The following is a 19642-nucleotide window of genomic DNA, read 5'->3' as shown; positions in this document are numbered from 1 at the left end:
AATATTCATTTGTAGGATTCACTTTAACTATTCCTCTAAAAAGGATTTTTATCAACAAAAATCATAAATTATTTTTTATTGTAGGTCCCTAATTATAATTATTTACTTCATATTTAATTAATCATTACTTGAAAAAATTTTCAATTTTTTGTTAGAATAAAAAAATCATCACTTATTGATGTAAACATTTCTCGTCTTGAAATGTTCTCCACCTCCACTTCTATCCCCTCTTAATTCCTGTTTTGCTGAGAATAACAACCATCTTTGTTGTTCCACTATGTTAGTATTGATGGAGGAGTTTTTTCTGGATTTTAAAATAATTTAGTATAACATTTTGTGGAAAATCGCCACATACTCGAAATTGTAAGATTTTTTCTCATTTTAACCTACCAATCTTAATGAATTGATTCGAAATGCTGAATAGGTACCTATAACTATGTACTTTGCTAATGATCAGAAAAGAAAGAAAGTTATTTTTATGATATTAAACAATTATTTCGATATTCATTTCAGATTTATCGTATAATGGCAGAAAAGAGACCTAAAGCTGGACTTGCTCTACGAGATTTGGCCCCAAACATACCAACAAAAAAAATCAAAGAAGAATTGAAAAAAAATGATTTTCCTAAATATTCCACAGAAAAAATCGAAATTCCTCCACGAAAAACCAGTCTAGTATATAAATTGAATGGGAGATTCATCATAGGTAAGCAAAATTATCAGCAATCTTCAAATTAGTGAAATGTTTACTGTAGAACTAAGTAAGTATATGTAGGTAGGTACTTATCGAGAAATTCGATATGATTCAACTAAAGATACTTTAGTTTATTTATGCAACTTCCAGGGAAATACTTAAAAACACGAACTAATATCTTTTTCACTCCATAATAATACTATTTACAATTGACTACATATATAAGAATAAACATATCTATCTATCTATCTATAAATCTATGGTGAATAAATAGTGTTATTTTTAAGATATCTATATTCTAAATTGCTAACAACAACTTCCTAATTAAAGAATAGTATTGAAGATTCATTTGCTCTTTTTACGTTACGTTATAAAATTTTTTTTGCGAGTAACAACAACACCTATGAATACATTTCGCATAATTGTATTTGAATTGTGAAAACTTATTTTAAAAATGGCACACTGTTGGCTTGCCTGAAGCTGGAGGAATACGGTGTATCAGTATCTCTGTTTTGGAGCGAGTTAAAGAGTAATGCCTTTAAAGTTTACCTTCAAAGAAATTGAATCACTCTGTGAATCTTCATTTTGAAATAAACGCTCCCATTGCTCTCAAATTTAGATTTTTTATTTAAGAATAAATTTTGTACTCATTTTTTAGGAAGATTTGACACTTGTTCAACCAGGGTTGAAAAATTTATTCTGGGCTCATTTAAATTTCTAACAACTTTTTTACTATACTAAATAGAGAAATAGATATTAGATGTAAGAAGCCCTAATAGCTTTTAATTTTCTTGTTGATGTAAAAAACTTTTAACTCATAACATAATAATATTTATTGAATACATTTTTTGACGACCACAACTCAATTTATCATTATAGATGATGAAGCAATTCCACTGGAAGAACAACTCTACAAGGAGGGTTATCAAAAAGTAAGACTTAAAGAACTAGTACAGAACGCAAATCTATTGAATACTAAGTAATAAGTATTTAGTATAATATGCTCGTATTCTAGGATTACATAAGATTTCTTCTGGAAAATGAGAAAATATATGTTCTGAAAAGAGATTTCTTAGGATCAACCGTCTACACGCCTACATCAAGATTTGTCACAGTTAATATCTTACTCAAAATGCAGGTAAATGTGTTTCATTCGCAAACAATGCTTTCGTTAAAATGTCCAGTTTGCAAGCTAAATATATATGTGTACACGATCTACCAATTTGGCTATTTCTAGCGAAATAATTCGAATATCCAAAAATCCAGCAAAAGTTTCGCCCGAGCAGGGACTTGAACCCTGGACCCTTGGATTAAAAGTCCAATGCTCTACCGACTGAGCTACCCGGGCTCGATGTTGAAAGTTGCTTTAGCGTTATATAATAACATAACTAGTTGGTAATTGATCAACCACTATCAAAAATTCTATAATCTTAGATCAAAAATGATATTATAGATTCCAAAATGAAATCCAATTCTTTTTCTAGCAATATTTCAAACTTCCCGATAATGAGTTTTATATGTCAGTAAAATTGATGGATTATTCTTTGCCAATCTGTACTGAACCTAAAGAAGGCATATTGTTGGCCATAACATCATTATGGCTTGTTCATAAATACTGTGACAACAATATTCATATATCACCTAATTCGATATTGAAGGTAATATAACATATGACTTTCTAACATGTCTAGAAATTTGTATTATTTTTAGAAAGTAGGTAGGTATCTGCCTATTGGAAATTATATGTTAATACTTTTAGTTTTTGAGATGGGTGAATCGGACTAGTGAAAGGTTTACAGTGGAGGCTATACTTACAATGGAAAGGAAAATTCTGTTGTTTACCAAATTTGTAATACAAATTCCCGATCCATCGATATACTTAGAACATTTTTTGAGAAAATTGAAACTCATGTCAAATAAGGTATGGTTTCTTCAACTTATATCCATATTTATGGTATTCTCAACTCTAATTTTCAGCATATATATCATGGAAGTTACTTTGTGTGCGATTGTTTGTCAACGTTTCCAAAATTTTCTTATGTGGAGACTTCTCTGATAGCGGCGACTGCTTTGTACACAACTCTAGTCATTATGAAAGAAGACACTTCTCGATTCTTGCAAATGACTCAAAATGTTTTCCAAGAAGAAAACCTAAAGAGAAACTGTGTTGATGCTACTTCTAAAATAACATACATCTATAAAATGACAGAGTACAGAGAACCCTTCATTAAACACTCAGTTATGGAGAGACTCAACATTTGTGGCGTTTTCGAAAGATTTATTCTAAACTGTAGCAATTCAGATAGTTTACAAGTTGAATAGCCGTTGTCATTACTGAATCAGTATATTTTTGTCAGTTTTTTTTTTATAAACCTACGATGAGACATATTTTTGTTTATCAATTAGCCCTAATGCTCTTACCTTTTTCTTCTGACGATGGTTAAGAAGAATGTTTATCAGGAAATTCAATCACTTGTGTTATTACTACTGTACTACCTATGACATTTGGACACAGAGTACAATTCATTAATTTCAATTTTTGAGTTCTCGGCAACTTTGACTCATAGGTATAGAATAGATACTCAAGTCTGTGGTACTTGATATCCGCACAAGATGGATAGATACATTCTATGCTTTTTGTATCCGAATAATACTCTGTGTTATTGAACTACCTTCATTTTCGAAGTTAGAAATTGGTTTCTTCCTTTTAATTCCGTAAAGTTTATTGAAATGTTTACTCCAGTGAAAGAAAATATGTAAGCAGAACTTATTCTTGATCTATATAATGATAATAATAATAGTTGTTTGAATATATTCACAGAATTGTTGGATGTTGATAATTTCTACGGAGCCATTGCTTGCTTAGACTTTATTGAATGAAAATTGAAAAATATTCAAATTTTTCTTATAAACAAAATGCGGTTGTAGAAATTTGAAAAAATGTGAAGGTAGTGATGAAAGGTGTCATTAGTAACATTTTAAAATTTTTCTGAAGGAATTAATGGAATAAATTGAATTTTTAACGTGAAAATGGAAAGTCTTTATGTTAGTGAGTGAAATTATTTCATAATTATCAATATACCTTTTTTGTGGTATCCATTACTGTTTTGAAAAGTCATACATAAATTAGCGAATAATTATTTTTGTTGGGATTCATTCAGAGATATGAATTTGGATCAAAGTTTTGTGATATCTGATTTAGATTTCGCGCAATCAATTAATGAAGATAACTTATCTGTGGGGTAATTATACTCGTATAAATTTTTGACATAATATAGATTTTTAATGAAGTTTCTTAATTTGATCTTTCAGTAGCATTAAAACCGAAGAGGTTAAGGATGACGAATCACTTCTGTTTTCTCAACTTGATCAGTTTCGGGCGAGTGCTTCAAGTTCATTTTCGACCCTTCAAGAGAATTCTGACGATAGTACTTCCCTAGTGTTTCCTGAATCATTTGGAGGTTCTGATTTCGGAGGACTCTTGAACGAAAATGGTTTTGCGGGCAGCTTTTGTAAGCCTGAAACGGCGAAGATGTACTGTAAGCCAGAGGTTATAAAAATTCATTCAGTGAAATACAAAATTTTGGATGGAAAACATGTGAAAATTTGGTCGTGTGGTATATGTAAGTTAATATTGTATATATGTAGAACATTGGAGGTGGATGCATGTTCAGGTTGTTGTAGCTCTTTGTCAGGATATATGTTCTGAAGTACTTTTCAATATAAAATAAGAATAGATATCTCTATATTCTTATTGTTGCGTGCGTTTCGAGCCACGTAGATCCATCCTGTTGAACGATATCATCAGCATCAAAACCAAATTTATTATACCTGATTAGCCCTTAGGCAACACGTTGTATGATCAATATCGCGGCTACAGGTTCGACCCTGAAGAAGTTGACGCTTTTTTTTAATTTCACAATTTGCTTTCTATTGAATAATCTTAAGAATTGGATACTTTTTCCAGATAGAAGGAAATAATTAATCATTCTGTAGAATAGTGTAAAAACATCGCAAATTCTGTTTCAGTAAAAATACTGAATCAGTCGAGTTGAATTCAGCTATTCAAGTCGTTGCATCAGCTTCATAGTAATCGATTTAGCAGTTTGAGGAGTTTGATTTAGAAGCATTCCATTTGGATTGCCACCCCCAGTCTTTTTGCTCCATCACGTGGGTTTGTTGATAGAAAGATTTCAAATTTCGTACGTCGTTGACGTTTATTGTATTTCATGCATCAGTTATATTTTTTGAGTACTTGTTTGAAATTTGATAAACTTCATGAAAGAACGTATCACTCTATCTGTTTACAGGTGGTAAAGAGTTTGGTCACCAATATACTCTTATGCGCCATCTACCGACGCATACAGATGAAAGAAAATTCCAGTGCAACACTTGTGGAAAAGGTGAGGAACATCATGATTTGTGATAGTTATAAGTACACGTTTTTCCATAATTTTTTTGTCCTATCGGACATACTTAGATCAAGATCATTATGTTACCTATTTAGCAGGTAGCACTGTAGCAGCTAAGCCGCTATCTAATCATTGATGAGCAGTGTAATAGCACAATACATTTTTACATCGATACACAGGGTGGTAGGTATAGTTCTTCCAATCTTTCCAAATATGCGGATAATTTTCTTCAGAACTCGAACGTATCATTACCAACTTTGAAAGTAAATGGAGAAATTGATTTGATCGCCTTGTATATTAGAAAAATACTATAAGCCTCCTTCAAGTAATTTTGAATATACTTTATTCAAATGAAAGTTGAGATAAATGGCCAACTGAGGAAATAAATGTCAAAAGTGAAATGCGATAAAGTGAATCCCTCAGCAATTTGTTATTCAATATCATGAGGTTGAGAATGGTATAAATTTGGAAATAGAGAAATTAAAATACTGTGCTCCGCCTATGATGTATAGTAATAGTAATGAATAGTAATAGCGGAAGACGAAGATGAAGACTATTGCATCAGTTCAACCTAACAACGAGGAAATTTCAGATGGTTATATCAAGACAAAATGCATGACCACGTTATAAAACTACTCAGATGCCAGCTGGAAATTACCGGTCACATAATCCAGCAAGAGATCCATATACCTCTGCGTGGAGATATCTGGGTTTGGGGATGTCGAAGCAGAGGTAAGAAGACAAACCACGAGGGCAACATGAACAGCCGGATGTCTCGACGATATCATTCGAACCAATAAGCATATAGGTACAGGAGTAAAAACTAAGATATATAAGTCAACATAAGTCAACTGGATATAAACCAAAATGAGTGTACTGCGAAAGATAGCTGGGAAATCATTAATGGACCATGTTAAAGAACGACAACATCAGAAGATCATGCGGGGTCGATAACATCAATGATAGGGTGCTAAAGAGGAATGAGGAATGGAATGAACATATCAACCGCATGGATGAGAACAGGCTGGAAAGAAAAAAGAAAGGCAGATATATGATTTGACTCAGGAGCACCGAAAGACCCTGCAAACATTGGAGTGATAACCTCCATATTGAATGAGAAACTAAGAAAACATGCAATTTGTCAAGCATTCGGAAGAAGAAGAATAAAAATAAGGGTTCCTATTTGAAATTTCAAAGTTGACCACAGTACCCTCCACAAGGTGGAATCAAATGGGTTCTGGCATGATTGAACTTCCCCCTCTAAACAAAAACCTTTTATTAGAAACATTATGTTTCCTTTTCGACCTTTTTGACTGATTGAACTTAAAAAAATTATCCGGTAGAAGAACTATTTCAAGTTTTTTGCAAAATTTTGTCTTGCGAGCCTAACATAGCCCTTAAATTTACGTTTTTATGGTCCGATATAGATTTAGATTTAATTAAGGAGGTTTTGTTTCAATGCGAACTAATGGTCTATTGTGCCACCCATCAGAGCTATTCTCTCCATAACTTGATCTACAACTTGCCTTCCAGTTCCAGAGTTCTGATGAACTCCAATATCTGGGATGGCTTCAAGAAGGCTAATTCCTCACTTCTATAAGTTTCGTGCCCAAGGCAGGTTTAGCGATGGCAAGGCATTCCGTCACCAGGTGATCCGGAGTTTCCTCCTCCTCCCCACAGATTCTGCACTCGTCGTTTTCTGTTAGACCCATTCTCATGAGGTGTTCCTTAAGGTGGCAATACCCTGTGAGGAATCCAGTGAGGAGATGTAGCATATTCCTACTAAGATCCAAATACTTCTTGGATCTTGTAGAGTTAAAGTTTCGAAGAAACATTTTGGAGTGTTCCAAACCAGGAAGATTCCGCCAGAGTTTTTATCTTTCGGTTTCCTCCTTTTCCTGAAACTCTTTTTTTGTAGGTGTCTACACTACAGAAAGGTTTCGGGCCGACGAAAGGAGTTTGTGCTCCTTTTTTGGCAAGTATGTTGGCCTCCTCATTCCCTCTGATTACCGAGTGGCTGGGAACCCAGACTAATAAAACCCTGTTATTCTTACCCATTTCATTAGGATCCGATATAACAAAGCAGATTGATTTTTGTGTTTTAATTAATTGTTCATGACAGTAAATAAAAAGTTGCTTTTATTTCAGCTTCATTTAATTGGCTGATTGAATTAAATCGAATTTAACATATTTGTATCCGTTCCCCTCTATAATTCCAATCCCTTCACCCTGATCCACACTTCCAGCTTTCCGCCAAATGTCCACCTTGTCTCAACATCGAGCCATCCACTCTGCAGAGCGTCCATTTATATGCGGAGTCTGTCAAAAAACTTTTAATCGTGTGTCCACCTTAATCTCTCACAGAAAAACACATACCGGCTTGAAACCCCACAGATGTCACTTGTGCAACAAGGCTTTCCATCAGAAAGGTAAGAGGCATTCTGCGGTAAATGAAGTTAAATTTAACTTCCCGATGTTACAGGAAATTTGAGAAACCACATATTCACCCACACCAACGAGAGACCTTATAAATGTGATATTTGCGAAAAGGGATTCAACCAAATGTCAAATTTGATGTGTCATAAACTTAAGGTAATTCTCAATAATTTATTACATTGATTATACAACCATGTTCTGAGGAATCAATAGAATCCTTAAATTTCCCATAGTTAATAAACGTATATGTTTCAAGAAAAGAATTATCGACTTTGTAACAAGATCAAATGAATAATGTATTAGGTATAAAGTCACTTAAGGATCTTATTAAGTTCTTTATTAAACTTGGCCTAGCTTTCGGTCATTTACATGGCCATCTTCAGGGAAAATTAATCTGAACCTAACAATGTAAAATTAGGCAGAACCATAAAAATGACAGTCACCTTTTAACAAAACTTCCTAGTCATATAATTAGAATCTCAATACATTGAGATTTTAATTATATGACTAGGAAGTTTTGTTAAAAGGTGACTCTCATTTTTATGGTTCTGCCTAATTTTGCAACCAAGCTCCCGGAGCTTCTGGCGAGTGTGTGGCCTAGCGTTGTCAATAGAATCCAATTCCTCTCCCATCGGCCGTAGCTGACCGCTTTTGGGCGATGGCTTTTTTCAGACGGTCCAATTGGTGACAGTTCAGTTCTGAGTTGACTGTTGTGCTGTAGATGAGCAGCTCATAGTAGATAATGCCCTGCCAATCCCACCAAAAATATAGCAGAACCTTTTCTGACCGCCAATCCTAGCTTGGTCACCGTTTCCACTGACTCATCGAGTTGCGACCATAACCGTTTTCGCTTGACGTTGTCATACACCAATCACCAACTGCTACAAAAATGGGTCGATTTTGTTGGGGTTCAGCAGAGATTCAGTCCGTGAGGTTTTTTTACGTTAACTTGTGTGGTACCTAAGATGTCTAAAAACATGGTGTATGCACTCCTCAATTTTTGAATGGAATGTCATTCGACCAAATTGAAATTATTAGTTTTATTTCCTGGCGGCGCCGCAATGTCATACTTTTCATTTCGATCTTTTTTCCTTTGATTTTGACAGGATACATCAATTAAAACCCGATCCTAGCCAATCAGAAGCTTAACTAATATTCTCAAAATTGGCATAACAAAAGCTAATCAGTCCATACACCAGGTTTTCAGACATCTTAGTGGTACCAATACATCGAGCTCATTCTCGAGACCAGTCTTATGCAAATCTTTCCAAACGATTTTTAATGCAATCTTTAGCTCTTGGGCAACCTAATGTTCATAATTTCATCGACATTTTCGCCAGTTGGCCTTGCAGTGCCATTAATTCTCCCAAAAATCGAGACCGAAAATGTGCCAAAACAAAGTTTGTCATAGGTCTTCAATAAATTTTTTTTTTCAAGAAATGGCAAATAACTCGAGAACTGCTCAGAGTAGCTGTAGGAACGTTCATAAAGTACGTAGAAATGAATCAAGGCGACCTTGCTTTCTTCTTGAATGTGACCTTTTAATTGACATTGATCTTACTCAAAGGAAGGTAGACCATATGCAAATTGCACAATAAATCTCTCTCAAAATCCATAATCCAACAGATTAGATTCTAGATGTGGGGATAGACTTGGCGGACGCATGGTGTAAATAACATATCATATATACGATGAATAATGACGAATTCCACTGAACCATGAATTCGTGAAGAATGTTTGCCTTGACCTCGAGAAATCTAAATGCGTAACAAACATGAAATCAAATGGATGAAAACCATTTGGAAGTAAAAGGAATAGTAGTCTAGAAGAAAGTGAAATGCTATGACGATCAATACATTGGTCTTTAAAAATTATATGCGTTAGTTTCCCTCCATATCTGTATATTTATAACCTTTTGATTTTGTTTGATATTGTATTTGACTTTATATATATCAGATAAATTAGTTATATTAATTATTCAATATTACCTTATTCATACAAACTTTAAGCTTCTGAGAGGTCTCACAGAGATCTATAGAAGAATCGAGATAGAACACATTGAAACCTTTTCTCGTATTTGTAATCGAGAAGTGATTATTTTTTTGAAGAATTCAAAATTTGGAAGTTGATTTTTTCAACAGTTTGTGTGCATGTCAGTTTCCAGATTTCATTCATTGATTTGCTGCTTCAAAAAATTGCACCACTCTTCGAGATTCAAAACGATGGATATCTAAAATGTCAGAAAGAAAATTTTTAATTGAAAATATGTTTCTAGGCTCACCAACGCGCCGACAAACCAAAGTACGTCTGCAGAATCTGCGGCCAAGATTTCACCAAACGCATCGGACTGCGCAACCACGAACAACATCAGCACGGCCTGAATCAGAACTTGATCAACCCTGCGTCACAACCAGAAAGAATGAAGTGAGATGAAATCGGTGTTTCGAGTTTACTCATAACCTAACATTTCTCCCAATGCAGGTACTCCAACGCGATAATCGTGGATCCCATCAGAACCGACGCCATGCGACTGGCAATGCAGTCCAATCAAACGCCGTTCGCCCTGCTGAGACCTCTGACTGGCATACCAGTGCTCGTCAGGGTTCTGCCTGCTGGAGACAAGCAGATGCTGATACCGGCCACTGCCGACGACCTGAAGAAGCACGGTCAGATTTCCATCATCCCCAAAGTGAATCCGGATGAGAATTCGAATAATAATCCTAATGAATCGGAGAATGGTAATGTATCAAAATGTATAGTCTGATTCTACACATTTTCCAATGAGAATTCAGAAAGCGTAAAATGTAAATTGAATTTCAGGTGATAAAATTGTAATTCAGAACTAGGACTTTATATTCAAAAACGGCTGTTTGTATTTCATAATGTAATTTAGAAAATGAAACATTCATTTCAGAAAATATGAATTGGGGTTTGATAATTTGGAGTTAAAAAAATAGAAAATTGTAATTCAGAATTCTAATTCGGAATTATTAAAAATGAAGAGCCATTTATATTATTACTGAATCGGGATCGTCAAGGCTCTGTTAGCCTTCCGGAAACTGCCACTAAATTGATCTTTTGGTTTCAATCCTACATAATCATACAAACCTAAGGACTAAGGTTAATCAAACCGACGATATCCTAAGGAGCCTTGGCTGTTACACTGTGGGTATCCAGGACTGACTTTCCCATATGAATGGTTCTTAAGCCAGCCAGCATGGACTCTTGCATACTATGTGTTCGGCTGTTTCTACCTCTTTCTCACAGAGCCTGCAAATCTCATCTGCTGCCTTATCCATGCGGTAGAAAAGGTATTTGCATCGACAGTGTCTTGTCTGCAGTTCCACCATTACCCGAAGCTCAGCTCAAGGTAGCTTCAAGAGTTTCCTGTTATAGGTCAGTGAAAGTAGCACAAATTTCTTTGCCTGAGCAAAACCAGGAGCGATCCTCCAGGGTGTTTTTCTATTGCCCTACTCCCATTGTTGGACCGCTGCCTTATATTGGTCTTTTCAAGGGCCACAAAAAGGCTCATCAGGATATTTATGTTCCTTTCGCAAGTTCATAGGCTTTTTCATTTCCTTCAATACCACAATCCCCGGTAGCCATATCTATGTAATACCTGTGTTGTAAATTGTACTAGTACCTCATATTCGGCATTGTTCTGAATTACATATTACATTATCTAAGTGATAACTTCCGAAATACACTTCACAAATTCACTATTCTAAATTACAACTTTGTTTTTTTGAGTTCCAAATCTTCCAAATCTGAATTTCTATTTCGATTTTCTGAAATTGAATTAACTTTTCTGAAATTTTTGCTGTTCTGAATTTCACTTTCCTATTCTGAAATACATGTTTCCTCTTATGAAGTTGAGCTGATATTTTCTGATCTACAATTGGAAAAGGTGAAGTGAAGTCATAATGAAGTCTGAATGATAAAAAGCCATACTTAAAATTATGATTTTGAATGCAATGAAGATACTCACTGATAGATCTCAATGAAAAAGTAATTGCTTTATTTGTACTTTGTAGATATGGAACAAATTAATTTTGGATAGCTTGATCCATTTTTAACGAATAGGTTCTCTTGTTCTTGCTAAAATTTTTCTCTAAAACCGTGAATTTCAGCAAGAAATTATAAGAGAACATATTTGTTAAAAATGGATCAAGGTATCCAAAATTGATTTTTTTATTGTAAAATATGATTATGGAAGAAGTTTCTTGTGGAACATGGTTTAGGGGTGGCTTTTTCTATCCTTATTTGTGAACATTTTATTCTTGTCAGTTTTTTGGTTCTTAGGAAAAAAAAATTAAAACTGCTTTTAAGGCACCATCTTTAGGGGGCTGTTCTAAGCAGGGGAGGTAAAAAAAAAAATTCCCACAGACAGACCCACCCTATTTGTTGTCAAGGAATCATGCACAAATTTTTTTCGTAACTATTCATTTACACCCTGTATATCTATTGGAGATCGAGCAAAATAAAACGATGACAAAATATGCAGTCCCCAATCCTAAGAAAACTAACATTAATAATAATGAATGATAAATATCAAATTTCCACAATATATCTTCAGAATAGGGACAGATTGAATAGACATCGATAAAAATAGTACCTACTACCTACTTCTAGATACACCTATCATTAACACATCATTCTATGGCGATTATGAAATAATACACAAGCTTAGAAACCAGTAAGATATTAATTGCATCCAGTGAATGTGTGGAGGGACAATCAAATGATACATGGTATCTTCATGTAATTAATATAATAATCATAGTCAGTAATTGTAGTAATTCAAAATCAAATCAGTAATCAAAGCAAGGTGATAAATAAGGTAAACAGATATATGTAAAATTCACGTTTTAACATTTGAAATAATGGTTTCATATTATGACCAATAAAATTGTAGTTGAAATGTAAAAAGAAACTCGGTATATTGGTGTCAAATGAAACAATACGCTCTTTTTCACTACGGGATGGTCAGGGTGAAAGAGACAATCCACTATAAGGTGTTTTACTCATTTAGACTATAGAAGAAACAATTAAAATTTTCATTTCTCTATATTTTTTCTAGCAGACAAACAAGGTACGGGCAGTTTTGGAAGCACCGTACAAATAAAAATTCCTGTGGTTGCCACCGTTATTCAACAGAGTGGACGAGATGGTATGTCCATGTCCATTGTGAGTCCAGGCCCCAATGGTGAAGTTATCAACAAGCAAGAATGTACTAGTAGAGAAAATAATAGTTTCGTTTTCACCTCTACGCTAACCGGTCCACAAAGTAAGTGGTGAAAAAAAATTTAAAGAATCAATTAGATAATTTGGTGATAGGTCAAGTAAGCATTAGCTCTACCACCACAGGTAGCATACATTTTTCTTTAATGGAACACTATTTGGTATTATCATTTATTGTAATAGTTCATCCATCTTCTTCACTGGTTACCGTCTATTGAAATTTTACTTCCAATACCAGCTATCAGTTCTTAATTAGTCCAATTAGTGCTTTTGGAAAAATTATAGAAAAAAGTATCTTTTTCAAGATATTGATAATTATTTTCTTCAATGCTAATTTCACACTCGGCCCCATAATTTCCAAATTATAAAATAATGCCTATTACAGCACTGCTTAATTAGTGCTTTTGGAATCATTCGAAAAAATTTACCATTTTCAAGATATTGCCGATCATTTATTTTTACATTACCATGCCGCCATTTATGAAGTGATAGGTGGGTAATTTGTATAAGTTACCTCAAGGTCATCTGACAACGTTGCATCATCGCCAGTACAGTACCTAACATATTGCATTGATTCAATTCCTAACATTGCAAAGGGTTCATTTATTAGGTGTACAGTGCATCCCATTTTGGGTGAGACAGCCAGGTTTCTCGCTTGTTATTTAAGATAGAGCCTTGCGGTTTTCACGTTCCTGTCCTACTTTTTCGTGAAACTCAAGTTGGTCTGATCAGATTTTGCATAACTGTTTCCGTTCAAGAGATACAGGGCGATTTTGGAAATTGATACTTTTCGGACACCTTCTTTATCTCCGAAGTTATTAGAAATAATGAGGTAAAAACTACGTCTAAATCAGAATTCTGCGTAGAATCCAGTGGCGTACTCAATTTTTTTTTCGGGTTATGGTTTTGAAGATTCAACACAAACCTATATTTTTTTCAATGGAACACCCTATATATCATTACTTCGTTGAATTCGTTATTTTTTTCCCTTCAAAATGATGTATGATACTATGTAGGTAGGATGTTCAGAAATGTTAAAAAAACACTAAAACATCGAATAATGATGATTTTTTTGTTAATTGGCAATGGATTTCCCCTATAAAAAAAGAATCAATTGGATAATTTTCATTTGTGATTTTTATTCATAGTAGTGTATGCAAACAAAGATAATACACTCATCACTAACATGAAAAACCAAACGTAGGTACCTACCTACCTATAATAGCAACAAATAAATAATACAAAAATTCATAAACATTGCATGATATCTAACAGATTAAACTGTTCAAATTGCTGTCCATTTTGTCTTATACATAATTGACAGAAATTTCAATACGCCTGAGTGCATTTAATATTATCAAATATTGTAAATCCTGGAAAACTGCCTCTGTTGATGCACGAAGTTCTTCGGGACTGTTGTGTATTTTACTGTAGTATAATATATGTATTAGGGAAAATGGACAGCAATTTGAAGAGTTTAATCTGTAAGATTTTATACAATGTTTATGAATTTTTGTATTATTTATTTGTTGCTATTAGGTAGGTACCTACGTTTTGTTTTTCACGTTAGTGATGAGTGGATTATCTTTGTTTGCTTACTCTACTATAAATAAAAATCACAATTGAAAATTATCCAATTGATTCTTTTTTTATAGGGGAAATCCATTGCCAATTAACGAAAAAATCATCATTATTCGATGTTTTAGTGTTTTTTAACATTTCTGAACATCCTACCTACATAGTATCATGCATCATTTTGAAGGGAAAAAAATAACGAATTCAACGAAGTAATGATATATAGGGTGTTCCATTGAAAAAAATATAGGTTTGTGTTGAATCTTCAAAACCATAACCCGAAAAAAAAAGTTGAGTACGCCACTATCACTTGTTTCGTTCAATGGCACACGGCCTGAATGATCAGCACTTTCGGTCTTAAGCAGAAGTAGAAAATTCGATTCGATTCGTGGATCGCTTCAAAAAATGTCCAATTTTTTCACGCCGGATTCGTAGGCTGCCCGAAAGATGGGAGAAAGTAGTGGCCAGCGATGGACAATACTTGAATCATAAATGTAAAACCAGCTTTTTTTTACAATAAAGCCTCGAATTTCGGAGAAAACGGCGCACAGTGGGGCAAGATACCCAGAATGTTGGCAAAAAATCAGAAAACTGTTCTTAAATTGAGAAATGATTTATTTATTCATTTATAAGGTACAATGAAGCCCATTAAAAAATAAAAGTGTAAAAAAACAACGGGTAGAGGTTCGATTTCAGGCAGAAAAAAATTCGGGGCAACTAAAAATTAAGAATTTTAATGAATAATTTTCTCCAATGAAAAACAAAAAAACAACTTTGATACATATTTTGAATTTTGATTATTTAGAAATCAGAATCGGTATCATTATAAATTTGTTCTTCCTCCTCTTCTTCTGATGATGAATCATTTTCCTTTTGCTTGTAATTACTGGATCGCTACTGATCAAAAATAAGTTGAAAATATCTTCATTTCTTTTGGATCTACTACACTTTCTGGATATATGTATTTTTTGAAATCCTCATTATGTGCTTCCTGAGCTTCCTCACTCAACTGTTCAATAGGTAATAGTGCAGAAGACATGATCCTATAAAGGAAAGAAAAAGACACTTATTAGTTCGTCAACTGTAGACTTCACTCAGTTCCTTCAATTGAAAACATATTTTAAATCATGGTATCGATACCTTTCTTAAATTAAAATATTTTTCGGGCCATATTTTGGGCTGCTAATTATTCTTATTATTAGTATATAAGACTTAATTTTTTATTCCATACAACTTTCTCAACATACAAATGAATTGAACAAATAAATATAAACAAGCTAGATGTAGATATGAAGTCCGTCCGGGGCGGGTTACGTTGCATTACCATTATGTATCAAAACTACTCATAAAATTGATGTCCTATTGAGTTAAAAGATAACAAAAGGTAAACAAAGACAAGTATATTTCAAAGAGGACTCTTCAAGCTTTCGATTGAATATAAAATGAAAGCGGTATCAACAAAAAATCCAAAATATATGCCTGACATGCAAAAATTTCAACACTTGTACATATTATTTAAAAATGCCTTATTGACCTACTATATTTAAGAATATTATAACATTCAAATAGTAAAATTATCGTCACTTACCTGAGGTTGAAGCTTCCATCTTTGGTTTTCAAGAATTATTACGAAATAATAACAAACTAACTATTCAAAAGTTGAGTACACAATGAATTAAAGTTTACAGCTTATAAAATATTTTGATACAGTGAAAATAATAGCCGACTGACAAGTCATTGAAAAGTTCGGTGGCTGAAATAAGGGTATTATCTAATCCGTAGGATGGTTTACCACGTATTCTGAACAAAAAAAATCTTCGATACTGATTTTAATTTTTTGCCAACTTTCTGGGTATTTTGCCCCAGTTGTACGCCTATGTAGTACCGAGATTTACAAATTTTATGAAATTCTCATCTTTCTATTCATAGTGAGAGAAAGGCATCCACATTAGCCAGGCCACGCTGAAGTCCTTGAATCATTTAGGTTGCCGGGGTTCTCTGCTGACATAGAAGTGCCATAATATCATCAACTATTAAGCAACTGACCAGGGGCATCAGGCAATAAAGTAACTTTAATATGGGTACCAGGGCACTGAACCTGGATATTGAGGGAAACGAAAAAATCGATGAACGCTTTAGATGGCACGAGGAAAACTATTTCCAAAAAAAAATTCCGAACTTTTCACTTTCACGGACCTCAAAGATTCATTATTGATAGAGCACTTAAAAATTTTTCAAATTAACCAAACCAACAGACTTTACCTATAGTTCGATTCGAGTTAACCTCCAATTATGTTTGAGTTGAGTAAACTTCTTATAATTTCAGATTCCGTTGATTTGGTCAACAACAAGAACATGTACGATCATAACCAAATGGAAAACGCAGAAATTGAATTTTTCGATCAATCGGGTCACATAATTACTGAAGAACAGTTTCGAAATGATTATCAACGTAAGTTTTGATTTCATATTTCTTTTATCAAATGACTTTCAATTCTTAAAAAAAAAAATGAGCTCCAGTATTTGGGATGGCCTCAAGGAGGTTGCTTCCTCATTTCTTCAATTCTCTCGTCCAAAGCTTTTTTTTTGCGACGCCGACGTCTAGTCATGGTGAGACATTCCGTCACCAGGTGATCTGGAATTTCTTCCTCTTCTCCGCATAATCTGCAATCGTCGTTTTCTGTTGGACTTCTTCTCATGAAGTTATTTCTGAAGCGATAAAGGTACGGTTTCTCCGGACAGTCTCCGTTGACCGTCCCGTTTGGACGACTTTGTCTAACCAATCACAATTCTAGCAATTGCGAAGCTCCGCCCAACTATGCGATTCAAACAAATACGATTGGCTGGATAAAATCGCCGAAACGTGGCGGTTGACGGAGACTGTCCGAGGAAACCGTAGCTTCAGGAATCCAAAAAGGTGCGGTAGCATGTTCAACAGTGACTTGATAAAACACAATGGGGACAATACGTTCAAATTGAGCCTAAAAATGGTGAATATGGAGGGCTTAATCATAGAACTTGAGAATATAATTGACTGAAATGAACTGCACTTTGTCAAAATTAAAATCATTGGGCGTGATAGATTCAACTGAAGAATATCTACTACAGTGACTTGACAAAATGAGCCTTACATTTTGAATAAATCCCAAAAATCATCTTAACGGAAAATGTAAACAAATAGCCGCCATATTTAGGCTCAGCTAATCAAAAACGAAACCACTCGTGTCGCCACTGTGCTTTATTAAGTCACTGTTGCATATTCACGCTAAGATTCAGATACTTCTTAGATCTTGCAGTATGAAAGTTTCGAAGAAACTTTTTCGAACGATCCAACCCAAGAAGATTCCGCCAGTGTTTCTCTTTAGGTTTTTTTTTTCTCTTTCTTGTAGGTGCATTTGCCTATACTACAGAAAGGTTCCGGGCCGATGAAAGGAGTTAGTGCTCTTTTTCTGATAAGTGCGGATAGACATCTATTCTTGCCTATTTCAGTTTCCTTCGAATCTCAATTAAAAGGCGAGACGCATAGGTAAATATTATTTTTAGTTCTTCAGTTGTATACACTTCTGGACACTTGCATTTTGAAAAGATCTTCAAGAGATTCAGTACATTATTGAAAGAATGCTCAGGTGTTTTGGAAACCTTCGCAGATGTGGGGACTATACTCTTCACTTATAATGATTTGAGAGTTGAAAGGCATTCGAAGGAGTGTTATAAAACTTTTTTTTTTCTGTTTAATTTCTTATAGAAATGTTACTTTCTTGTTTATTATTATTATTACCTTCATTTCAGTGACTCCTAATTCTTTCTACCAAAACAATGGAATAGGACTTCCGTCACATTGCATACAAAATGGAAACGAGGACAATTTCAACTCGGAGGTAATAGATTTTTACAATAATCGTAGATAAAGATTGGTATTACAATATGAGATATCAGAAGAACTGATGCTTTCTTCACTATCACTGATGAGAAAAAGTAGACACTACTCAAGAAAATGTTTTTACTTGCTGTCTCTTATTTTGTTATAATCTCTTCATAATATGTTTGTTCTCAAAGAATTGAAAAAGACGGTTAAGTATGTAGTATTTTTCAAAAAATATTCTAATGGCCTGTCAACCTGTATTATTTATTCCCCCTATTTATTCGATTCTCTATAATGGCTACAAAAATAGTGAATGTTCTGGTTGTAGATTTAGGTCACCTCACTGTTTATTGACAATAGAAAGAGATTTGAAAGTTATTACTCCCATTTCACTCTTACAAATTCAATTTGCTTTGTAGGCTTGCATTTCAATGAGGGCTCTTGAAGGACTTCAAGCCAATGGAGAAGACGATTCTCCGCACTACCTCATGCCATGGAGTTTTTGAATTGGTGAAGTTTTGATACTAAGATTTCTCTTCTTTGTTCGCTTCAAGAATTTATCTGCGTTCGATGTTATTGTTTAATTATTTTATTACTTATCTGTAGATGTTTCAATTAGTGATAGTTCAAATTTTATTGTGGTCGAATGATAAGGTTGAAAAAGTGAATGTGTTATCATCAATAAATTGGAATAAGTATCGTAAATCTTTTTCTCTATTCGTAAAGGATGATATTATAAAATCAACGATTGCAAATATTGAGTCAACCAATAGCATATTTACTTTGGTAAAAATTATCGTATTGCTCAAAGCAGAAGAACATGAACATTAATAATTGGAAATGCTTTGATGGGAAAAAAATCCATTGTTTATTCCGATAGTATTTTGTGCAATATATAAAAGGATAGCATTTCATTTATTGACTCAAGATGCAGGCTAGCTACTAAGCTTTCCTGATTCTGAGCGGTGAAAAACATTAAACTCAATGTGAGTTTTTACGACAAACCACGAGTTAGAAAAAGAATAAACGCTGATATCTAGTTTGAATGACAGATGTCGTTGATTGCTTCTGGTGATCTCCAATCGACTAGCTTATTTTTTAATTTGGTTGTCTTCGATGTTGGGTTAAACTGATACCGATGATGTCCAAAAAGAGCGAAAAAGGTCTTTCGCTACTCACCGTCGATGGCAGCACGTTTTCATATAATCAGCTGTTAGTCCAGATTCTGCAAATCCCTTTCTTATAATCTTTTATTTATTATTTATCGATACCGGAGCTCCATTATGGAAGTGATTCTCTCGTAGAATTCTCGTTCATGCGAGGACAACTTCGTCACCAAAGCGGTAGTTTGAAAACATAGGAATTTGTTTTAATATTTCTTATCTTAGAGAACATGAGTAAATTAATTGTACAAAAATACAT

The 19642-nt window shown here is 34.1% G+C and overlaps 2 protein-coding genes and 1 long non-coding RNA gene across 9 annotated transcripts in view; 1 reads left to right on the top strand and 2 right to left on the bottom strand.

Moving 5' to 3' along the window:
* LOC123672218 overlaps positions 1-19642 on the bottom strand; it is a 39671-nt gene that overhangs the window by 10793 nt on the left and 9236 nt on the right. Inside the window, exon 9 of the mRNA XM_045606233.1 lies at positions 10003-10195. Within this exon, the coding sequence (XP_045462189.1) occupies positions 10003-10195 (193 nt within the window). The remainder of the gene's footprint in view (positions 1-10002; positions 10196-19642) is intronic.
* On the bottom strand, positions 62-3216 carry LOC123673003. The gene is made up of 2 exons (XR_006746402.1): positions 3116-3216; positions 62-304 (listed from the first exon to the last, which is right to left on the bottom strand). It is a non-coding gene; the product is annotated as an uncharacterized LOC123673003 (long non-coding RNA).
* On the top strand, positions 1710-18925 carry LOC123672999 (zinc finger protein 567-like). Of its 7 annotated transcripts, none has more exons than XM_045607377.1 (11): positions 1710-1832; positions 4007-4317; positions 5005-5097; positions 7353-7535; positions 7589-7698; positions 9818-9966; positions 10024-10280; positions 12623-12829; positions 16685-16810; positions 18148-18236; positions 18640-18925. In XM_045607377.1, the coding sequence occupies exons 2-11, from the start codon at positions 4227-4229 to the stop codon at positions 18724-18726; spliced, it is 1392 nt and encodes a 463-aa protein (XP_045463333.1). In that variant the 5' UTR covers positions 1710-1832; positions 4007-4226; the 3' UTR covers positions 18727-18925. The 7 variants fall into 7 exon arrangements, with proteins under 7 accessions (XP_045463333.1, XP_045463332.1, XP_045463334.1 ...); XM_045607376.1 differs by lacking the exon at positions 1710-1832 and adding an exon at positions 3410-3450; XM_045607378.1 differs by lacking the exon at positions 1710-1832 and adding an exon at positions 3485-3739.

The sequence above is a fragment of the Harmonia axyridis genome, chromosome 2 (assembly GCF_914767665.1).
Source record: "Harmonia axyridis chromosome 2, icHarAxyr1.1, whole genome shotgun sequence".
In the NCBI taxonomy this organism is placed as follows: Eukaryota; Metazoa; Arthropoda; class Insecta; order Coleoptera; family Coccinellidae; genus Harmonia; species Harmonia axyridis.
This window is presented reverse-complemented; position numbering and strand designations above follow the sequence as displayed.